At 35.0% G+C, this 22,284-nt stretch overlaps 2 protein-coding genes across 2 annotated transcripts; one reads left to right on the forward strand and one right to left on the reverse strand.

Annotated features, from left to right (window-relative positions):
- Positions 1-2,534: 2,534 nt before the first annotated feature.
- Positions 2,535-4,640, reverse strand: LOC113852005. The gene is made up of 2 exons (XM_027482265.1): positions 4,499-4,640; positions 2,535-3,775 (listed from the first exon to the last, which is right to left on the reverse strand). The coding sequence occupies exons 1-2, from the start codon at positions 4,638-4,640 to the stop codon at positions 2,535-2,537; spliced, it is 1,383 nt and encodes a 460-aa protein (XP_027338066.1).
- Positions 4,641-14,296: 9,656 nt separating this feature from the next.
- LOC113852672 (ATP-dependent DNA helicase Q-like 4A) lies at positions 14,297-22,281 on the forward strand. The gene is made up of 26 exons (XM_027483009.1): positions 14,297-14,528; positions 14,621-14,658; positions 14,739-14,918; positions 15,572-15,620; positions 15,974-16,264; positions 16,355-16,525; positions 16,615-16,745; positions 16,968-17,337; positions 17,425-17,556; positions 17,710-17,796; positions 17,890-18,017; positions 18,143-18,263; positions 18,351-18,502; positions 18,574-18,709; positions 18,980-19,103; positions 19,179-19,249; positions 19,329-19,397; positions 19,525-19,653; positions 19,738-19,896; positions 20,012-20,092; positions 20,213-20,374; positions 20,537-20,589; positions 20,888-21,020; positions 21,096-21,190; positions 21,404-21,481; positions 21,556-22,281. The coding sequence occupies exons 2-26, from the start codon at positions 14,624-14,626 to the stop codon at positions 21,935-21,937; spliced, it is 3,519 nt and encodes a 1,172-aa protein (XP_027338810.1). The 5' UTR covers positions 14,297-14,528; positions 14,621-14,623; the 3' UTR covers positions 21,938-22,281.
- The last annotated feature ends 3 nt before the right edge of the window (positions 22,282-22,284 follow it).

Here is a 22,284-nt window from a genome sequence, read left to right on the forward strand (position 1 = left end):
AAGTAACCGTCCATCCCATATGTAGAAATTTTTTTTATAGTGAAAATAATCCTCTTTTTCTCTTCCACTGGACCCGGGTGCCTCGCCGGTATGATTGGATTCCTGAGGACATGTTGTCGGCTAGGGAGTTAGCAGCCTTGGATTATTTAAACTCTCTTCCTTGAGACCTTCCCGCCTGACACATACTTTTAGTATTAAAATCTCCTCAACCTCGCCTGGACATGGATGGTATGTTTCGTCATTGTGGTTTCATTTTTGAATTAAATGATATTGATTTGACTATCTGCTTTTATTGTAGGTTTAATGGCCCAACGTAGTGTTCATGTGCCGACATACCGTAAAACTTTGAAGTCGAGGGCACCTGAAAACACACCCATTGAGGAGCACTGACACCCTCAAATGGATCATATTCCTGTTGCAATCGAGCCCCAACCTCCTCCCCGAGACCTTGTCATTGCAGAGAATCAACCGAAAAAGCGTAAAGACAAGGGCAAGAAGAGAGAAAAAAGCAAGGACTCGAAGAGAGAGAAGAAGAGGAAACACTCCCACTCGGGTAAATCGAGTGGTTCAGATGGGGCCCAACATTAATCTCGGGGTGATCTGGTGTCTGAGGCCGACAGCTCTTCAAATATTGTCTTTCCTCCCTTTTTCTTAACCGACGCCTTCCTCAACCAAGGTGTCCATGCTGGCCGAGTAGTTGCACCTGACTTGCTTTCGGATGCAGGAAAGGAAGCGGTCAACAACCTTGACCTTGAATCTCTGTGGAAATACTTCTCGGAGTTTCAAATCCGAGCTATGATGATGCTCCGAAGGCTAGCTCTGGAGCCGACACGAGAGATGAAGATGGTGTAAAACGAGTACGCTATCTCTCAGCAAGCTCTAGCAGAAAAATGAGGAGATTCGGCTAAATCTAGCTGAAACTAATAAAGCTTTGGAAGCCGAGGTCGTTCAGTACAAAGAACACTATCATATAGTGGACAACCGACTCCAAGCTACAGAGCGAGCACTGAGGGCTAAGGAAGAGGAAATGGAGGCTTTGAGGGCCAAATCTATTGAAATGGAGGAAGCACTGACTGTTGAAAGGCAAAAGGCTGATGCTGAAATGAAAGCCTTTGCCGACAAGTGTTCAGCCCAAGTGGCTATTGAACATGAATCGAGTTTTAACCATGTCGTTCGCCAGTGCTATGGTTTCTGCCAAGTGCCTTTGGACTTTCATTTCGACCTTACCAGAGATTTTTTTGGTGGTAGGTTTTTGCCATATAATGACGTAGATGAGGATCTAGAACCTGACACCGAAGCCCCTCCAAGAGTGAATATAAATTACAATGCTGAAGCCCCTGTTATGGAGGCTATCGGTCCCGACGCCTCTGGTCCAGATGGTGGAGATGAAGGAAACTGAGTTTTTTCATTTTTCTTTTGTATTCATAGGCCGATAGTGCCCAAATTTTGTAATCTTTTTTTGACAATGAAATAGAATTTTTAATTCCTCCTTGTTCCAAATTTTCTTTAGCCGAAGATATTTTTGTTTCATTTCTTGGCCAAATAAGGGTACATGTGACGGTATTGATGAATTCATTCTTAGTCATAGGTAATTGATTCATCCTTAGCCGAGTACTTGAGAATTAATTTTAACGATTCATCCTAAACCGAGTAGGGGTACTTGGGAGGGAATAATTTAATATTTATCCTTGGCCGAGTAGGGGTAATCGGGAGGGAATTAACTCAACCAAGTAGAAATACTTGGGAGGGAATTTTAATAGATTCATCCTTGGCCGAGTAGGGGTACTCGGGAAGGAATTAACTCAACCTTAACCAAGTAGAAATACTTAGGAGAGAATTTTAACAAATTCATCCTTGACCGAGTAGGGGTACTCGGGAGGGAATTAATTAATTCAACCTTGTCCGAAAGGGAATTAATTATTTCAGATGAAGTGCTTAAAAGAAATGCTAATTCATAAAAAACCGTATAGCTGAGAAGAAGTATTTTATTGATGCGGTGCCTCATTAAAAACCTTCCTAGGAAAACCCCTTTTCACTTTCTTTTAAGAGGACAAAACCTAGGAGAGGAAAAGAGTACACCGATTACAAATTACAAACTTTTAACTGTAATAAAGCTTCAAGTGTGTAACATTCCAAGTTCTCGGTATTAGTTTTCCATTCAACGTTTCCAACTTGTATGCTCCATTGTCTAATCTTGCCGCTACCCTAAAGGGGCCTTCCCAGTTAGCTGCCAACTTCCCTTCTCGCCGATCCCTGCGTGCATCTCCGGTTACTCGCCATACTAAGTCATTTTCATAAAATTGTCGTGGATTGATTTTGGAGTTAAATTTTCTAGCCATCATTCTTCTGCTGGCCTCGGTCATAATGGCTGCTTGGTCACGCATCTCATCTATTAAGTCCAAGTTGACGGCCAGAGCCTCCTCATTAGCCGATTCCTCGAAATTCTCCCTCCGAAATGAAGGTTCTCCAATTTCGACCGGCACCATGGCATCAATATCATAGGTAAGCTGAAAAGGAGTTTCCTTTGTTGTGGTTTACAGCATGCACCGATAAGCCCATAGCACCTCGGGCAGCTTCTCTGCCCATTCTCCTTTTGCCGAACCCAATCTTCTTTTTAATTCATGCAAAATTACTTTGTTGGCAGCCTCAGCTTGACCATTAGTCTGAGGGTGCTCCACAGACGTAACCATGTGCTTGATATGAAGCCCTTCCAGAAATTCATTGAATCGCCGATCTGTAAACTGCAATCCGTTGTCTGTTATTAATGCATGAGGGAGACTAAAACGTGTGAAGATGTTTTTCCAGGTAAATTTCTGTACATTATTGGACGTGATAGTGGCAAGGGGTTCGGCTTCAATCCATTTGGTAAAATAATCCACAGCGACAATTAGGAATTTACAATGCTCTTTTGCTAGGGGGAAAGGACCGAGGAGGTCCATACCCCAAATGGCAAAGGGCCAAGGAAAGCTAATAGGGCGGAGGGTGTCGGCATGCTGATGTAATTGTGGACCGTGTTGTTGATAGGGGATACATTTCTTTACAAACATATGGCAATCTTGGGAGAGTGTTGGCCAATAGTACCCAGCTTTAAGTATTTTTGCCGCCATGGTTCGTCCACCCGAATGGGTACCATAGATTCCTTCGTGAATCTTCCTCATGACATAGTTTGCCTGGTTGTCATCGAGGCATTTAAGCATAGGTGTTGAAATCCCTCTTTTGTACAAGTCTTTGCCGAGGAGGAGGTATTTAGCTGCATGCATTCTTATTTTCTTGGCTGAGTCTGAATTATTTAGCAGACTGCCATTAGTAAGGTATTGGATAATGGGGGTCATCCAATTATGAGGCACATTTTCTATGTCCATGCACTCTTGTATGGTGATACTAGGTTGGAGGATTTCTTGATGAATCACGCTTTGTAATTGCCCAGGTTTCCTTTGACTAGCCAGCCTAGCAAGCCTATCGGCTCGTTCGTTCATGTTTCTTGGTACATGTCGGATACATATTTCATCAAATTCAACTTTTATTTTTTTAAATTCTTGATAATATTGGAGCATAACCGAGTCCTTAACCTGGTATATATCATTAACCCGTTCGGTCACAATTTTTGAGTCACTCCAGCCAGTAATGCGTTTAATTCCCATCTCATTCGCTAATCTGAGACCGGCAAGTAAGGCTTCATACTCGGCTTGATTATTGGATGCCTTGAATCCGAAACGAATAGATTGTTCGATAATGACGGTGTTCTGTCCTTCCAATATAACTCCTGCTCCACTCCCTAGTCAGTTTGTTGATCCATCAACGTGTAAATTCCACATGTTTGAATTGGCTTGTTCGTGAGCTGTGAATTCATTAACAAAGTCCGCTAACACCTGAGCTTTAAGAGGGCGTCTGTTTTCAAAGTGGATATCAAATTTTGAGAGCTCAATTGTCCATGCAACCAACCGACCAGCCAACTCCAGTTTTCTCAAAATTTTGGCCACCAGACAATCTGTGCGCACAACCATCCGATGGCTTTAGAAATAATGTTTTAACCGACGGGCTGTATGGAGTAAAGCCAGTACTACCTTCTCTATCAGCTGGTAACGAGATTCAGGATCTTAGAGTGTTCGGCTGATGAAATATACAAGAGCCGGTTCAGGTATTTCTTGAAGTAAAACTAAACTGATGGCGTTATCTGATACGGCCAAATAAATAATCATGTCCTGATCGGGTTTCAGTTTTGTCAACACAGGCGGTGCTGCGAGCATATGCTTGTATTGGATGAAGGTGACCGTACATTCGTTGAACCAAATGAATTTTTGGGATTTCTTTAATAACTCAATGAAAGGTCGAGACCTTTCTACCATTATTGGCAAGAATCTAGCGAGGACTGCAATTCGTCCGGCCAGTCGCTGAACCTCCTTGACATTCCGAGGGCTAGCCATTTCGATGATGGCGTGGCATTTGTCGGGATTAGCCTAGATGCCTCTTTCAGATAACATAAATCCCAAAAACTTACCCCCAGCTACGCCAAATGTGCACTTCTCGAGGTTGAACCTCATACCGTGCTTCCTGGCTTCCCCGAATACCTCCTCCAAATAGGCGAGATGTTGCTCCAATGCGAGGGATTTAATTACCATGTCATCCACATACACCTCCATGCATTTACCCACTTGTTTCTCAAAAATTTTATTCATGAGTCTCTGGTATGTCGCCCCTTCATTCTTCAAACTGAATAGCATCACTCGGTAGCAAAAATTGGCTGAGTTCGTGATGAATGCCATTTTTTCCTCATCTGGGGGTACATTCGTATTTGATTATATCCAGAATAAGCATCCAAAAAACTTAATATCTTGTGACCAGCTGCACCATCTACCAAAGTATCAATGTTTGGTAGGGGGTATGCGTCCTTTCGGCATGCTTTGTTAAGGTCCGTGAAGTCTGTGCACAATTGCCATTTGCCATTAGCTTTTTTAACCATGACCACGTTAGCTAACCAAGTCGAATACTTGACTTCTCGTATGAAGCCAGCCTGTAGAAGCTTACTAGTTTCTTCTTCTATTGCTTTTGCTCTATCACCGCCCATTTTCCTTTTCTTCTGAGCTATCGGTTTAGTCCCCTTATAGACCGATAAATGATGACATAAAAATGTTGGGTCAATGCCAGGCATATCCGAGGCCAACCAAGCAAATAAGTCGGCGTTATTCTGCAAAATTTCTTGAAAAAGTTGTTTTTCTTGTACAGCCAAACCAACCCCTAAATAAGTAACTTCTTCAGGTTTTGATCCAATTTGGAAAGGCTGCTTGTTTTCACTAGGCTCAACTCGATACCCCTCATCCATTCTAGGATCAAGTTCAACATCCAATTCCTCTCCGAACCAAGGGGATACAATATTGACATCTCGGTTACCCCCATGGAAAGGTTTAAGACGTAGGCTTGCAAAGTAGCATTCTCTAGTTGTCTTCTGATCAGCGTGGACTGTAACGATTCGGCCTCTTTCAGATGGAAACTTCATAGCCAAGTACGGAGTAGATACTATGGCCTTCAACTTGTTTAGGGATGGTTTGCCGAGTAGGATATTACACGAGGTATTTGCATGAACTACCAGATACGTGACCTTGATGCGCTTTCCTTCGTGCTCTGATCCAAATGAGGTGTAAAGGTCGATACACCCACGCGTCTTTACCTACTTCCCTGAAAAACTGACTAAGGGTTCTCGGTGTTCTTTAAGTTCCTCTTCTGGTATTCCCAGTTGTTTGCAAGTATTACAGTAGAGTATGTCAGCAGAACTTCCCTGATCAATGAGTGTTTTCTGACTGTGCAGTTGAGAATGTCCACACTGATCACCATGGGGTCATCTTGTACAGGATCCACTCCTTGAAAGTCTTCATCAGTAAATGTAATTAGGGGGATCCGAATCCCACTTCCAAATGAGATATTATTGACTGATCTGACTTGTCTCAAGTGTCTCTTTCTGGCCGAATGGGTATGTCCTCCCCCGGCAAACCCTCCAACTATGGCATTAATGACCCTTTTAGGATACTTTTCACATTCATCGTATCGTCTAGTTGGAGGTTCCCGGGACCTACTCCTCTGTTCGTTCATGTCTATTGTCATATCTCCTTGATGACTCAGGGTTACGGTCCCTTCTTATGTTAGATTGACCGATAGGACTTGTTTGCACAAAATCTTTTAGATATCCTTCCTTGATTAATTCTTCAATCTTATCTTTCAGCTCTGTGCACTCTTCGGTGGTGTGACCCCTGTTTTGATGATAGTGACAAGCCTTGCTTTTGTCTGCCCGAGGATGAATGGGGGAGTCGGGTGAACCAACTGAATGCAGGCCCTTGAAGTGAGGTGGGAAAAATCCTACACCATAAGGAATCATTCTCGGTGTACAAACCGACTTAGGTTGTAAAGACATCCAAATGTTTCCCAGGATCATATGTGCCATCATACTTATCTATTGTTAGGCCTCTCCAATTTTCAAGCAGCTTGGCCTCCAGGATGTGGTGAACGAATGGGCTTCAGCTCGCGAGATCGTCTCGGTCATTTTTTACTTTAGATTGATAAACCTGCTTTGATTTCTCTTGCAACGCCGAAGATTCCCCCTGATCCTGGATGATGGGTGTAGTTTGGGAAGGGATCTGTATTCTTATCTCTTCTCTCAAGTTAACATTTTCCCTTCTCAGAGCCGAAAGCTCCAATTCATCCTTCTCTCGCTCCTTCTTCATCTTCGTCATTTCTGCTTTGAGCTGCCTCAGTATAGCTAAAATATTCTCATATGTTCCTCCTTGCATCACAACTTCAGGTGTTGGTTCATCTGGTGTGACACCCTCCAAATGTTGCCGAGAGGTTCCCCCTTGTTGAGCATGTCCTTCTTGCTGGCTTCTAGTAAGTACCATGATTAATCTGAAATATGAGGCTAATCGTGCCCCACGGTGGGCGCCAAAATGTTCCTCTAAGGGTAACACTGATCTTCAAGTCTCTGATCTGCTATAATGACGTCTCTCTGGTATTCGCTGACGTGGGGAGGGTACCTACAAAAGGCACTCTGATGCTGAAGTCAAGATTCAGTTCTGAGTAATAAATGGTATTCAATAATGAAAAGTTCACATCTACCTGTACTTCTTACCTCCCTTTTATAGGCATTGTAATGGGCTAATGGGTCTGCTGAGTCAGCCTTGACTTTGGCCCTTTTCTTGATTTAAATAATATTTTAATTATTATCCTTAATTAAGTTATTTACCTTTAAATCCTGAAGAGATATTGGTCCACATTGACTGAGTAAGTATTCGGTTTCCTTTTTCTATATGTAGGTCCGAACAGTTCCCTTATCCAGTACAAGTAGTAATGAGTATAATTTTTGCAAAATATAATGCAATAGAGAGTGAAATTCCTTTTTAGAATGTAACCTCATACTATAAGTATATTAATTGGGAACATCCTGATCAAGAGATGACTAAAGAAGATTTTAAAGAAGTTAATTCATGGTTAAAAGAGATTCGTTATTTGTTGGCTTGTTATTTGATGCTAAAGAATATGTAAAAAAAATGCATTAAAACATTACGCGATAGAAATACATCAAAGTTATTTTGTGACTGAATTTAACCAACATGTTTGTATATGAAGTGCTTGAATCATAGCTTTGATTGTCCATGGAGAGTGAGGGCTTTATTGTTGAAGAATTCAAACAAGTAGAAAATTATTAAGTGGGATGGTTTGCATACATGTGTCAATGTTAGAATTTATCAAAATATTAAAAAGTTATATTCAGATTTAATTTGTTCATACATTCTTGGTAAGATAAATCTTTAACATATTTTAATAATTTTATGATATATTATGTATATGATTAATTTTATTTTAACTAAACTATTTTAATTTTACGTAGGCATTGTGAATGAAAAACTCTCAGTACATACTTCATTGATATAAGAGAGGATAAACGCTCAATTTTAATACAAAATTTCATATAAAAAAGCTTGGAAGGCGAAGCAAAAAGTCTTTGTTAGTGTTTTTGGTAACTGGAATGAATCATATACTACCTTGCCACGTTGGTTAGAATACATGCAATTACATGCTCCTAGATTTGTTTATAAATTGAAATCAAAGAGTACATGGTTGATCATGAAGTATATAACAGATTTAAAGTATTTGAACGATTGTGCTGGTCATTTAAACAATGTCATGAAGCTTTTAAATTTTGTAAACCTATATCACAAATAGATGTGACATTTTTATTGCTAAATATTGGTACACATTGCTCATTGCAACAACTCAAGATGAAAATAATTGTGTTCTTCGAGTAGCTTTTGCAATTATTGAAGGAGAAATGTTGTCAGCATGAGAATGATTTTTTACAATGATTCATTTGCATATTAGTGATAAATCGGGAATTTGTTTGATATCAAATTAGTATCAAAGTATAAAAGGAACAGTGTCAAATCCACACATTAGGTGGCAACCTCCAAATACGTATCATGTATATTACATTCATTATATTAATAGTAACTTCAATCATCAATTTAAAAATATAGCGTTGAAGAAAGACCTAATCAAATTAGATATATCTTGTATTTATGTATCATTTATATTATTAGGGATAATTGAATGTTAAGACATGCATGACTAATGTTTCTAATGCTTTCATTGTAGGTTATACACTATTGAAAGTAATATTTCAACAAAAATTAATAATATTTTGTAACGAATCTGAAGACATACAAAGGTGAATTTATTGCATATCAAAGGAGAAATAAGCATTGTCTTATGATGAGAAAAGACGATATTATGGACACATGACCATGAATCTTTTAGGAGCAATTAATAAGGTTTTGAAAAGTGCTAGAAACCTAGCCATAACTACACTTGTAAAAGCCATATATGGATGTTTGGTTGAATATTTTGTAAAGTGTGGAGAAGAAACTATTTCTGACAATAGAAGCATGTTTTGTCATAAAGTAATCATGCAAATATAAAAAAAACAACACGATGCTTTGCCACACCAAGTTTGTCGGTATGACATACAAAAAACATGTTTTGAGGTTGAAGAAATGTTTAATCCAATAACACAACAGGGTGCTCACAAATGGACAATTATATTGTTTAGAAGATTTTGTGAATGTGGAAGATCTCAAGCATACTAATTTCCTTGCTCGCATGTAATAGCTACATGTACTATTGTGAGTATTAATTTTTGGCAATATGTTGACACAGTTAATCCAATGCAATATGTTGTAAATGCATATTTACCACATTGATACCCTCTCGCGAATGAATGTAACATCCTTACAAATAGTGAATGAAAGTTGGTGTCTGATGATGAAAGAGAAAGAGGTAAGGGGTGACCAATTCAACTTTTATTAAAAATGAAATGGACTACGTTGGTCACAAACCAAACATAGATATAGGAATTGTAACCATGTTGGTCATAACTGACGTCATCGTCCTCAACAAAATCATATTAGTCAAATGTAATGCAAATGTTTTTAACCATGTAATAGTTGGTAGTAAATTATGACCCATTTAAAGTGTTTTAATTTATAATGCAAGTGTTATTAAACATGAAATTAATGATTATAAAGGAAAGTGATACCTTGTCGGATTAAAACAAACATATGAATCATACAATATCTACTAAAATAAAGAAGTGTATAACTAGAAAATGCATACATCTTATAAGTATAAAAAAGTAAAACAAATAATTACATATAAAGTAGTCATTGTTGGTCCCCCTCATGGTCCTAATGATCATGATATGATGAAGTCAAGATGTGTTGCCTAGGTCTATCCTGAGCTCCTCAACAAGGATTTTGATGAACATTTGGACCTCTTATATCTGCAGCGGCATCAAAGTTAGCACTCAGATCAATGCCCAACTCAAAGAGTTGCATGAATGATGGTACATGCCCAGCTTGAAGGTATAAGGCAATAGGGGTCAAAAGGGAATGTTCCTCGTGAGGAGGTGTCGTGAAAAAAAAAATCAAGTTGTGGGCTGTAATCATCTGTCCCTATAAACGATGAAATGGGGGATTGTGATGGCTGTTAAGTGCCCTTGGATGAATGGAAATAAGTAAGGCCAAAGGTCATATGAGATGAGTGCAAAGAGAACTATGATGGTACAAGAAATGTACCATCGGAACACTTTGGCATAGTCAGCATGTGCCACTCTATTGCCTGCACTTGTCTTTGTTGACATCCCAAACCTTTTCCCTCCCTTCATTGTGTCGCCTAGTCTATATATAGATCTAGATCTATAGGATTATCACACTACATTGGAGGATTTGAAGATGAAACAAGTTTTAATATGAAGTTTTGCTCCTTCTTCAATAACAACATTGTTTCAGAAAGGTCCTTTAATTCATCAAAGGTAAAAGAATCCTGCCCATTAGTGCGCAAGTAATGCACTCTCTTAAGTGCATCACCTTGAAATAATAAATATGTAAACACTAGTTATTTTATATATTCAATAAAAATAAACACAAAGGGAATATACAAGAATTTACCATCAAGGCTGCAATAGTTGTATCTCTAGTCATCCAACGACGAATGTGATTCATGTACCATTGCATGTAATCTGAATTTGAACTCAATAAACCATATTAAGGCTCATTAGTCATCACCAAGTCTAATCTACTCTCCTAAATTTTCTACATAGCACTGAACTTGACAAACCAATTTTTCCTAGTTTTCCCTCTTAGGGTGAGGTCATGTAATTGGTCAGGCTGGTAAGGAGTCCTCGATATGTGTTAAACCATACCAAACTCACGCATCACTTGATTAGATTGGTGTCATTAACAAACATGAAAATATATCAGTAATACCAACCCTCCATAAGTCCATATTATATCTACAGATAGGGGACAAAATGTTTATGAACTCCACATATGACACCTATACAAAAATTTATATAATGACATTAAAATATGAAGTTAATAAAACATGTACTTAACAGTGTAATATTATATAATAATTTAAAATAAAAACAATTTTGGCAAAAAATTAAGTAGTACTTCATCATTTGTTAGACATATATATATATATATATATATATATATATATATATATGAAGTATTAGACATCCTTTTTTTCTCTTCCTCGTAACATGTGATAACCACTTGCAAATAATGTTTTAATACAAACATAAGTATTAGACAACAATATTATATGTTATAAGCATCAAACTCTAGTCTGAAACATAGGTTGTCTTCAACAATTTGCACCTAATCATCTCTAGTGGTGCTATAACCAATCTCCCATCTATGCATAGGCCTAACAAGATAGCAACATCTTGAAGAGTAATCGCACACTCTCTAAGGAGCAAATGCAAGGTATGCATCTCAGGCCTCCACCTTTCAACCAATGTAGGGATCAATCCTATGTTCAGGGAAAGCTGACATACGTTAACCACTCTAATAAAATCAGCCAATTCAAGATGTAGAACAATCTCTTGAGAAATACCCTCCAATCCATCCAGAATAAATTGACTCTTCCTAACATTTAATATCGGATGATGACATCCATTCTAAATATGTTCAAAGACATAAATACTCTAAAATAGAAAAAATGATAAATCTTTTAGCCTGGAATTAATAACTCTACTTTGTCATGAAGACGATGTCATCTATGCAAAAAAATAAAAATAAAGAAACTTATTTTTATATTTAATTTATTTGTAAGTATTTATATTACATACTATATATACAAATTATTATTATGACGTTCTTAATTAAGACAATTAAATTGTCAATATAAGTAAACATATAAATGTCAACTTAATTAAAATATTTTTTATATTCACATACAAATTATTATTAATCTTAATTAAGAAAATCAAAATTTCTAACATAATTATTAATACAAATATCAACTTAATCATAATACTTTATGTTTTTACATACAAAATATTATTACATCATAATGACAAAAATTCAAATTTACAATTCAATTATTTATACAAATATCAACAATTAATAAAATATTTTTTATATTTACATACAAAATATTCTTACATCTTAATTAAAAATTACTAATATAATTTTTAATACAAAATTCAACTTAATTAAAATATTTTATATATTTATATACAAATTTTTATTGCATCTTTATTAAAAAATATATATTTTTAGCATAATTATTAATACAAATATCAACTTAATTAAAATATTTTTTATATTTGCATACAAATTCTTATTACATCTTAATTAATAAAATTAATATAAAATAATGTTACATAAAATATATTTATTGTATTATTAGCTACACATAAATAAAATTTCATATAAATTATTTTATTATTTTCATTTTAAATGTTTAAAATTTATAAATACATAGACTACATAAAAATCATTATTATATATTAATTAACAAATTAATTTTAACATAAATATTAAATTACAATATTTACAATTTACATATCATACTTAAATAAATAATAAATGTTTGTAAAAAGATTATTATAATTAAAATAAATATAACTTATTATCATTATACAATTTTTTAGTCAACTATATTTTTATTATTCTTTAATTTTAAAAAAATATAAAAGTGTAATATGCAACATCATACTAATAATATTACACAAAAAAACAACTAAAAAAATCATTAAATTCTTTTTTGTCTCACAACTAATTACAAACTACATTTTAGTAAACTATATTACAACCTAATTTTTATTAATAATTTTCCTAAATATAAACATAAACTAATGTTAAAATATTAAAAATTAACAAAATAAATTTTACTAATTTCTGTTGCAATTGTTTCACCATTCACCAATCACGTGATTACTTGTACCAGTTTACAATAAATTATAAAATTATTATTTTTTTAATTTATCATATATTTAAAATAATAAATAAAATATACAAGAATATATAAAATGATTAATACTTCAAATAAAAGTTTAATAATTAAGAAAATTTAACTTTTAAATCCTTCGTGCATAGAACTTTAAGAGAGAAAAATGGAAGAAAGAAAGATATGAGTGAGAGGAAGAAGATGAAGAAAGAAAGAGAGAAAAGAGAAAGGGAAAAGAAGTTGAGGAAGGTTATTGTTTGGCCCAACAAGTGACCTATAAATTTTACAAAAAGTGTAGTAAATGTTCTTTTTGCCACAAATACCATGAAACCTTTGTGATATTGTTACATATTAACAAAATTTCTTGGTATTTTATTTTGAGTTTATTATTATTTTTTAACTTTTACATTTTTTATGATACACATATATATAATGTCACGTGTCATAATCACTAAAGTTGCTCTACACTGATGATAAAACTTTATTTGATTTTTGTGAATGTTGTAACAAAACTTTTGGATCAGACACATGGTTAAACTTACTCTAAATAGATAAATAGTTAAAAAAATATAATAAATTGAGAATTTATTTTTTAAATTACATAATTTAAATAAAAAATCAAGAAGAAAAGTGAAGATTAATTATTGTCATTGTTTAGACAAATTTAGTGTGCTCTATTTTTTAACATGATTTATTTAAACAAATCTTAATTTTTTAAGTAAAAATAAATTAAATTATAATATTTGTGCTAAAATTAGAGATATTTGAATCTCTTTTATATTGAATTGATTATCTTTTGATCTATTATTAAAATATAAATCACATTATTATAATATTGTATTACTATATAGGTCAATTTGATAATTTTGTTAGAAAATATGAAATGGACCAATTTCACTATACTCTGAGAAAGATTAATTTTTAAAATATTTTTTAAACTATTTTTATATATTTAGTATTTGTACATTGTACATGTATTATAAAATTTATATTTTTAAAATTTTAAATATGTTACACAGTTAATTTATAGATTTAAAAAGAATAAATAGTTTATCATATTAAAAAAAACTAAATTAAAGATGTAATTTTTAAATCAAGAAAATTATTTAAATTCTAATAAAATTAAATTCAAAAATATTTTTTTCAAGAATGTGCTGTTTAAAATATAAGAATTAATTAATATTACGATAATGTCAAAATTGAATATGTTTTTAAAATTTAAAAAATTGATACAATATATAAAGATTTATAATTTAAAATTAAAATATTTAATTAAATTTAACTTAAAAATTGAATAATAAATAAAAAAGCCATGAAACATAATAAAATTAAATAATAGATATAAGAGAAGTCTGGAGTTGGAAAAACCTGACATATTCGATTTTACTTCTTACTTTAAATTTTTTTTAAAAAATTCTTCAGTTGTAATAAATAGAAAAAAAATAAAAGAAATGAAAAAGAGTTTTTGCAAGAGACACAGAACGAATTGAAAAATCCCGCCAATGCGAAGTGCCGTAGATTTTCGAAGATTGGTCCTCTTTTCTTGTCCTTCTCTTTCTCTTCCTCTTCTCTTCTCTTCTCTTCTCTTCAGATTCGTAGGAATAGGATTATGATATCTCTGTCTCAATCGTTGCGTTTTGTTCCAAATCTCATTTTCTAGGGTTTTCTTTTGTATTGCTGCTGCCACTCAACATTTCAGTAACCATCCGCATTTCTTTTCCCGTTGCCGATGCCGAAATTTAGCTGAGGTTCGTCAAAGCCTTTTCTCATTGGTGCGTATTATTATATCAAATCGCTGAAAGTTTTTAATCGCATTTAATTTTGTATTCTGAATGTGCAGGGAATGTGTTGCTTGATTACTGCTACAATGAGGGAAAGGTGCGTAACTCTTAATGTTTTTCCATCTCTGCGATTCATCGTTTATAGTTAATCGCTAATAAGGTTTGGAATGTTCACAGTCAAGCCAAATCAACAAAGGGTCTTAAATGTGATGATAAAACTCCACAGGTCAATTGGTTACTTCACTCCAATGCTCACGAGAATTTCTCGTGTCAAGCCAAGTTTTTGCGCTCCAATTTTCTCTTCTCTATCCCATCTAAGAAGCCTCGCAATGAAGAACCAACTGCTCCAACTGGCAGGTATTCAATTATCTCTTCCTATTGTTTTGGTACGAATACAATATGATGGTTTTTTTTAGTCTTAGTTACGTTGCTACTTTGGTGAGAGTTCCTTGTCAAAAATAGTTTTTAGACCACGCGAAATAGTCTTATTAGAAACATACCCAACTTAACTCACTCTCAAAGGAGGATTGTCCAAACTTTATAAGGAGTATCTTGATCCTATTCGTAGTCCATATAGTACATTTTATCAAGTCTTTTTGCTTATAATGATTTGCAATCATTTGATTTGGTCATTCGGCATTGAAGCTTCATTGTTTTTGTAAGTATACAGTTCTGGTTCAGGGAAGACAATTTCATTCGTAGTTGCTACTTAAGCATTTGTCTGTCTAAAGTTTCATTTGCTTCAATGGACAATTCTTGCTTCTCTATGACAGTAGCATAACATGGTAGATGATGATTTAAACCTGTTTCAGTTCAAAGTTACTATTTTCGATTACTGTATTTTTAGCCCATTTTTTACTAGTCAGATAAGAACAGGAATAATATTTTGAAGGATGTTCTGTTTCTCTTGTCAACTGCCACCATCCTATTACTGTGGAACTTGCTATACTAGATTAATATATGGATTTCAGCAAATTTTAACTTGCTCTTTACTGCATTCATTCTTTCAGGTTTGTTGCTCAACAAGGTCAAAATTCTCAGAGAGTACAATTTGAGAAGGTATACTAGTATAAATGCTATGTGAAAGCAAGTAATTTTTTATGTCATCACTTTGTTCTCTTAAGATAACACAATTTGCAGTTTATTGGAATTTCACTCTGTCATTTTATTGGTTATCATGTTTCTTTGAATCAATATCTTTTTATCTGGCAATTTATGCATGAATAAGTGTAGTTTGTCTTCTCTTTCTCAAGGTTTTTGTCCCTTATAATCTAATTATTACTCTAGCTGAACTTAAGCATTTATTTATGATCTTTTGGTTCTGAAACACTTGAATCAATGTAATTGTTCTTACTTCAGAGTTGAAACATCTATAATTTGGCAATCACTTCTGTTGAAACATTTCCCAATAGGCTTGGCATGCTCTTTCAAGTCTACAGAATTCTGGTAGGAACTATGTTCAACCTGGGAAAACTATCAAGGTTACTCCTCAGTGTTGTGAAGACAGGAGAACAAATTCCTTCCAAGGAAGTTATGAGAATGATAAGCTCAGGGAATCTGATGTCACCACAACTCCAATTGTTATCAATCACAGTTCTCGTGTTTCGGCTGGTTCAGTTAACAATCATAGCAAGTACACAGGCCAAATCAATGAGTCTACAAAATGTATGGCTGTTGATATTGATGATGATGACATACTTGAGGTAATTTTATTTAGTACGCTTTGGTTAACTGCTTACATCCATGTAGGTGCTGATTTCTCTCTTTTTTTATCCTGTTTTTGACTCTCTAAGAACATTGATGTTGACCAAATTGTGGAGAAATATCAGTCAACATGCACTCCCCAACCACCAATATCCAAGCTTCCACCTCTAACACCAACTGTAGATAAAGACAATTTTGATAGACAGGGAAATAATGTTTTGCCACCAGAGCTCTTTGTAGATTGCATCCATGGTTACAAGGTATTTTGATCAGACATATTTTTATTCTTTAATGAGTTATTAATGTTCATTTGTCTGCTAGATATGCATAATCCTGAAACTGGATGCAGTTAGGGCTTTGCCCTGAAGCAGCAAGTCATTTGCAGGAATTGAAGGATGATCTGATTGCTATATCTAATGAACTGCTTGACAATGGTGACAACCTCAGTTCTACACAGATAGCAAAGCTTCGCCATGATAGGTGTGTCTTTCCCATGGAATTATATCCTGTTTGTAACATTTTTGTTTTCAATATAAGCCACATACTTGGAAAAAGCTCAAGGGCTTCATCATTGTTTTTTTTTTTTTCTCTTTCTTTTATGTAATAATTATGCCACACCATTATACCACAAAAAAATTTCTGCAGCATATTCCTCTTTAACTGAATAGAATTTATGTTGAAAATATCCGTTGCTAATGCTAGGTCACAGCTGAATAACCAAATTCGGCATCTTGAAAAATATCTTCAGTCCAGTAATCTTAATGAGGAAAGGCAGAAGTCTCATTTTTCTGCTTCCACAGCACCACCTACATCTTTTGTGTATGAAACACCTCAGCAAACTGTCCTCTGTGATGGACCAAAGAGATATGATGCTCAGGCTTGTATGGGTAATGGGACACCTGGGTCATTGTTTCAGTCCCTTCCATCCTTTTCTGTAGATAAGTATAGCATGTCAACAGGTCCAGTGGAGAGAGAAGCATTCATCCCAAAGATTATTGAAGTTAATTACATTGAAGGCTCTGGAGATAAACGATGGAGCAGACAGGATTTTGCTTGGACAAAAAAGTTAGAGGTACTTAACTCTAACTGAATTATTGTCATTTTCCAGTGAATGTAACTCATTATCATCTTTATAATTTTTTTCTTTTCTTACTTTTAGGTTAATAATAAAAAGGTATTTGGAAATCACTCATTTCGCCCCAATCAAAGAGAGGTCATTAATGCCACAATGAGTGGATGTGATGTTTTTGTTTTGATGCCCACTGGTGGTGGAAAGAGTCTGACCTATCAGGTAATATGATTTTCCAAGAGATCCTTTGAGTTATGGCCTCTTCCCTTTCTTACTTACAAGTAGACTTGAGATACCATTTAACAGGTTTTAGTGACGGATCATTTGTCTAGATTTTACTGTGATCTTACTACTTTGGACCAACTTGTGTTGCAGCTACCAGCCCTTATTTGTCCTGGTATAACATTAGTAATTTCTCCCCTTGTGTCCCTTATTCAAGATCAAATAATGCACTTATTGCAGGTATTGCTAATTTTTAACTACATGCTTTCCTTTTCCATCATGTGTTTTTCTGATAGATGTATGCTTATTTGCTCCTGTTGGATTGCCATATAGGCAAATATACCTGCTGCTTACTTAAGTGCCAATATGGAATGGACAGAGCAGCAGGAGATTCTCCGAGAACTTAATTCTGACTACTGTAAATACAAGTTGTTATATGTAACACCTGAGAAGGTTGCCAAGTGAGTGCCATTATTGATGACTCATCTACTCTTTGAAACATCTCTTTCTTGATATACCCATTTTCTTCACTTGAGAACTATGTACTTCATTCCCATAATGTTCTTTGTTATTTTTTTGACTGCAGAAGTGATGTTCTTCTGCGACACTTGGAGAGTTTACATGTTCGTGAGTTACTTGCAAGGATTGTAATTGATGAGGCTCACTGTGTGAGCCAATGGGGACATGATTTTAGACCAGATTATCAGGTTTTGAGCTCTTATACTCTTCAAATTGGTGCAAATCACATGATAATATATTGTTTAAATTTTAATTGATGCTGCTAATTTGCCCAGGGACTTGGTATATTGAAACAGAAATTCCCAAATACTCCTGTTTTAGCTTTAACAGCCACAGCAACAGCTAGTGTAAAAGAAGATGTTGTGCAAGCACTTGGTCTTGTTAACTGCATTGTTTTTCGGCAAAGTTTTAATCGGCCAAACTTATGGTGTGTTAAACAAAGACCAACTTCTTACTAAACCTTGAATGGATGAATCATGTTCATTTTGAACATTGCAGGTATTCTGTTATCCCAAAGACCAGAAAGTGTTTGGAAGACATTGACAAATTTATTAGGGAAAATCATTTTGATGAATGTGGCATTATCTATTGTCTTTCACGAATGGACTGTGAAAAGGTTGCTGAAAAATTACAGGTTAGTCTACTCATTAGTTTTTATTTGTATGTTTTTGACTTGAGAGTTTGATGTGATGAATTGGCTGAGGTTTTCTAGTGTGTCCTTGCTTTTCTTTCTTTTTTTCATTTTCATCATGCTTCTTGTTAAGGGCACTCTTGTGACCTTCCTGCTCATGGAGCCAAGTTTTAACTATCTGACTGCATTTTTTATAAATGAAAAGTAGATCTAAAAGTCAACATCTAATAGTTTTGCTTGAGAATAAAATAACTAGTAATATTCGTTTTTCAGGAATGTGGGCATAAATGTGCATTTTATCATGGTAGTATGGATCCTGCTCAACGTACCTTTGTTCAAAAGCAGTGGAGCAAAGATGAGATCAATATAATTTGTGCTACAGTGGCATTTGGAATGGGTAGATTTGCATCCTTGCTACTGTTTATTGCATTGATTAATTGAATGAAATCATATTTTAAAGTTGGTATTTCAGGTATTAACAAACCAGATGTCCGCTTTGTAATCCATCATTCCCTCCCAAAATCTATTGAAGGCTATCATCAGGTACCGGCAGAACAGCAAAATCTGCTTGGTATAGGTTTTGGTTGTTGGCTTACATGTATGATTATTATTTTCCTTTCAGGAATGTGGACGAGCTGGTAGAGACGGTCAACGTTCATCCTGTGTATTATATTATAACTATAGTGATTATGTTAGTATCATTTTTAACTCTTCTACTTGAATATAAATTAGTTTGTATGTTGTATCGATTAACAAGTGATTGAGTTTTCTTTCATCTTTTACTGCTTGTATCATCTAACTATATCTCATATTTATAGATACGAGTTAAGCATATGTTAAGTCAAGGAGCAATAGAGCAAAGTTCCATCACATCTGGATATAACCGTTCAAATATGACAAATTCAGGAAGGATACTGGAAACAAACACTGTAAACCTTTTGCGAATGGTACCTTTTTTTTGGAACACTTTGAGATTCTATTTTGTGTTGCGATTGTTATTAGTACTAAATCTTTGTCTTCAACTGTCTCAGGTCAGTTATTGTGAAAATGATGTTGATTGTCGGCGCCTTCTGCAGCTTGCTCATTTTGGGGAGAAGTTCAATTCTTCAACTTGTCAGAAAACATGTGATAATTGCTTGAAGATCACAAGTTTCATTGAGAAGGATGTCACTGAGATTGCTAAGCAATTGGTTGGGAAGCAATTTCTATTCATATATTTGTTCATCCCTCCACTTTATGAAATTCTATTCATTGTAGTATTCAAGTCCTCTTGTTCTCAATTACATTTGGTTGTCATCTGTTTAGGTTGAACTTGTTAAGCTAACGGGACAGGTGGTCTCATCATCTCATATATTAGAAGTGTATCGTGGTTCCTTGAGCCAGATGGTATGTCAATAAGCATTTACTTGTTTTTTTTTTTTTTTTTTTTCATTCTTTGCAATGTGTTATTGATCTTAATTTCCATTAATTATCTTCTTAATCTTGTACTTTTAACATCAAAATAAGGTCAAGAGACACCGGCATGAGATTCTGAGCCTTCATGGTGCTGGGAAGCATCTAGCTAAAGGTGAGGCTTCCCGTGTATTGCATCATCTTGTTGTTGAGGATTTTCTTGTGGAGGAGGTAAAGAAAAGTGATATTTATGGATCGGTATCATCAATATTGAAGGTATCAATGACTTAAAATCTACCTTAATATATATGTATACTGTAATTTTATTGAAAGGTCTAATATATGCTCATTGTACTTCAAATGAGTGATATGGCTTAATGTGACTTTATGAGATTCTAATAACTTAAAAGTTTTCTAATGTGATGAATTGTTTTTTAGGTAAACAATCCCAAGGTCCATAATCTGTTTGCCGGGCAGAGAATTATATTGAGGTTTGTCAGTCTCACTAAGCTGTTTCTTGCTTAAATTTGTGAATTAGAAGGGTAATTCTTATTGATTGAACAGCATTGCATGGAAATTGCTTCTTCTTTTGTATGTGAGGACTTTCATACATATGATATCAGTTGTCGGAGTTACGTGTTTAACTGATGCTGCTAGCCTCAGATATTTTTAACTTGACATCAGTTGCCCTTAAATTATTGTCTCCACCTTCTCTGTCCTCAAGTTCCCAATACGTGTATATTTTTTCTCTGTTCATATTTTACTCAGTGGCATCTTTAACCGTTATAGATTCCCATCCTCTGCAAAGGCAACAAAGCCAGGGAAATCTGATGTAACTCCAGCTAAAGGTTCTCTGACATCTGGGAAGCTTAATCTTCCAGTAATTGACATTCCTGCCCAGCCTCAAACTGAAGTGGATTTGGTATGAAATGGGTTGTTTTTCGGTTCATATGTTTTCTTGCTGTTTTGAATAATATTTAACATAAATCTACTTCAGAATCTTTCAGCTAAGTTATACACTGCTCTGCGGATGTTGCGGACAACTCTTGTTAGAGAAGCTGGAGAGGGTGTTATGGCTTACCACATATTTGGGTTGGTTATTGGACATTTTCATTTTCATTGTTATCCAAATAAAATTTTCTCCATTTAGGATTCAAGTACACTTTGTTGTTATGGATTATAAAGAATGCAATTGAAAATTAAAATTTGCATGGAAATCCATTTCTGCTTTATTACATGACATGGATTAGGGTGTGTGTGTGTTACACTTGTATATGCATCTGATACGCTGCTGTTTCTGTTTAGTAATGCTACATTGCAGCAGATCAGTAAGAGAGTGCCAAGAACAAAGGAAGAACTCCTTGATATCAATGGCATTAGCAAGTAAGTTTATTCTCGGAAGAGTCAAGTGTCCTGGTTTATGAACTAGCTTTAAATAACGTTTTGGTTTAACACAGGACTAAGGTAAGCAAGTACGGGGATCGGTTACTTGAAACCATTGAAAATACCATAAATGAATATTACAAGTCGGACAAAAACAGCAGCAGCAGCAGCAAAGGCAGTGCTGATTCTACCAAAAGGAGGCGAGAGACAAATGGAGTCCCAGATGAAAATGCTGATGATCGTGATGCCTTCACCACAAGTACAGGTCGTTCAAAGAAAAGGACCGTAAAGAGACAAAATAGAAAAGCTGAGATATATGATTCTGCGGAAGAAGATTATTTGCATGGATGCCTTGATGAAGACTTAGATTTGGACGTCAGAGAAATTGGTGCATTAGATAAAACAACTTGTAAAAATGAAGCAGGAAGAGTGCTACCACAATGGACAGCATCTTGAAATGTTATACGAGGATCATGTTGTATATGCCCCTTTCAGATATGTATGCTGTCATAGGCTTTTGGCGGATCAAACTCGCAGTAATTTATTCCATCGATCAGCACCATGCTGCTGTTTCAGTTACTTAGCCATATATGTACATATATGTACATATGCGAGGGTGCGGGTCCACTTGGCCGCGTGGTTCGATGAGATAAAAAAACACGGCTGTCTTGCAAAATCACTTCGTTTAGAGTGTGCCGTATGGCAATGCTTTTAAGGAATTTCTGCTTGGCTATTGGCTGTTTGTAATTTGATTTTGATGTGTTATTTGCAGAGAATATATTAAATTACTGATAAGATTCTTA

Source organism: Abrus precatorius, unplaced genomic scaffold, assembly GCF_003935025.1.
Source record: "Abrus precatorius isolate BTA unplaced genomic scaffold, Abrus_2018 Scaffold10, whole genome shotgun sequence".
NCBI classification, from domain to species: Eukaryota; Viridiplantae; Streptophyta; class Magnoliopsida; order Fabales; family Fabaceae; genus Abrus; species Abrus precatorius.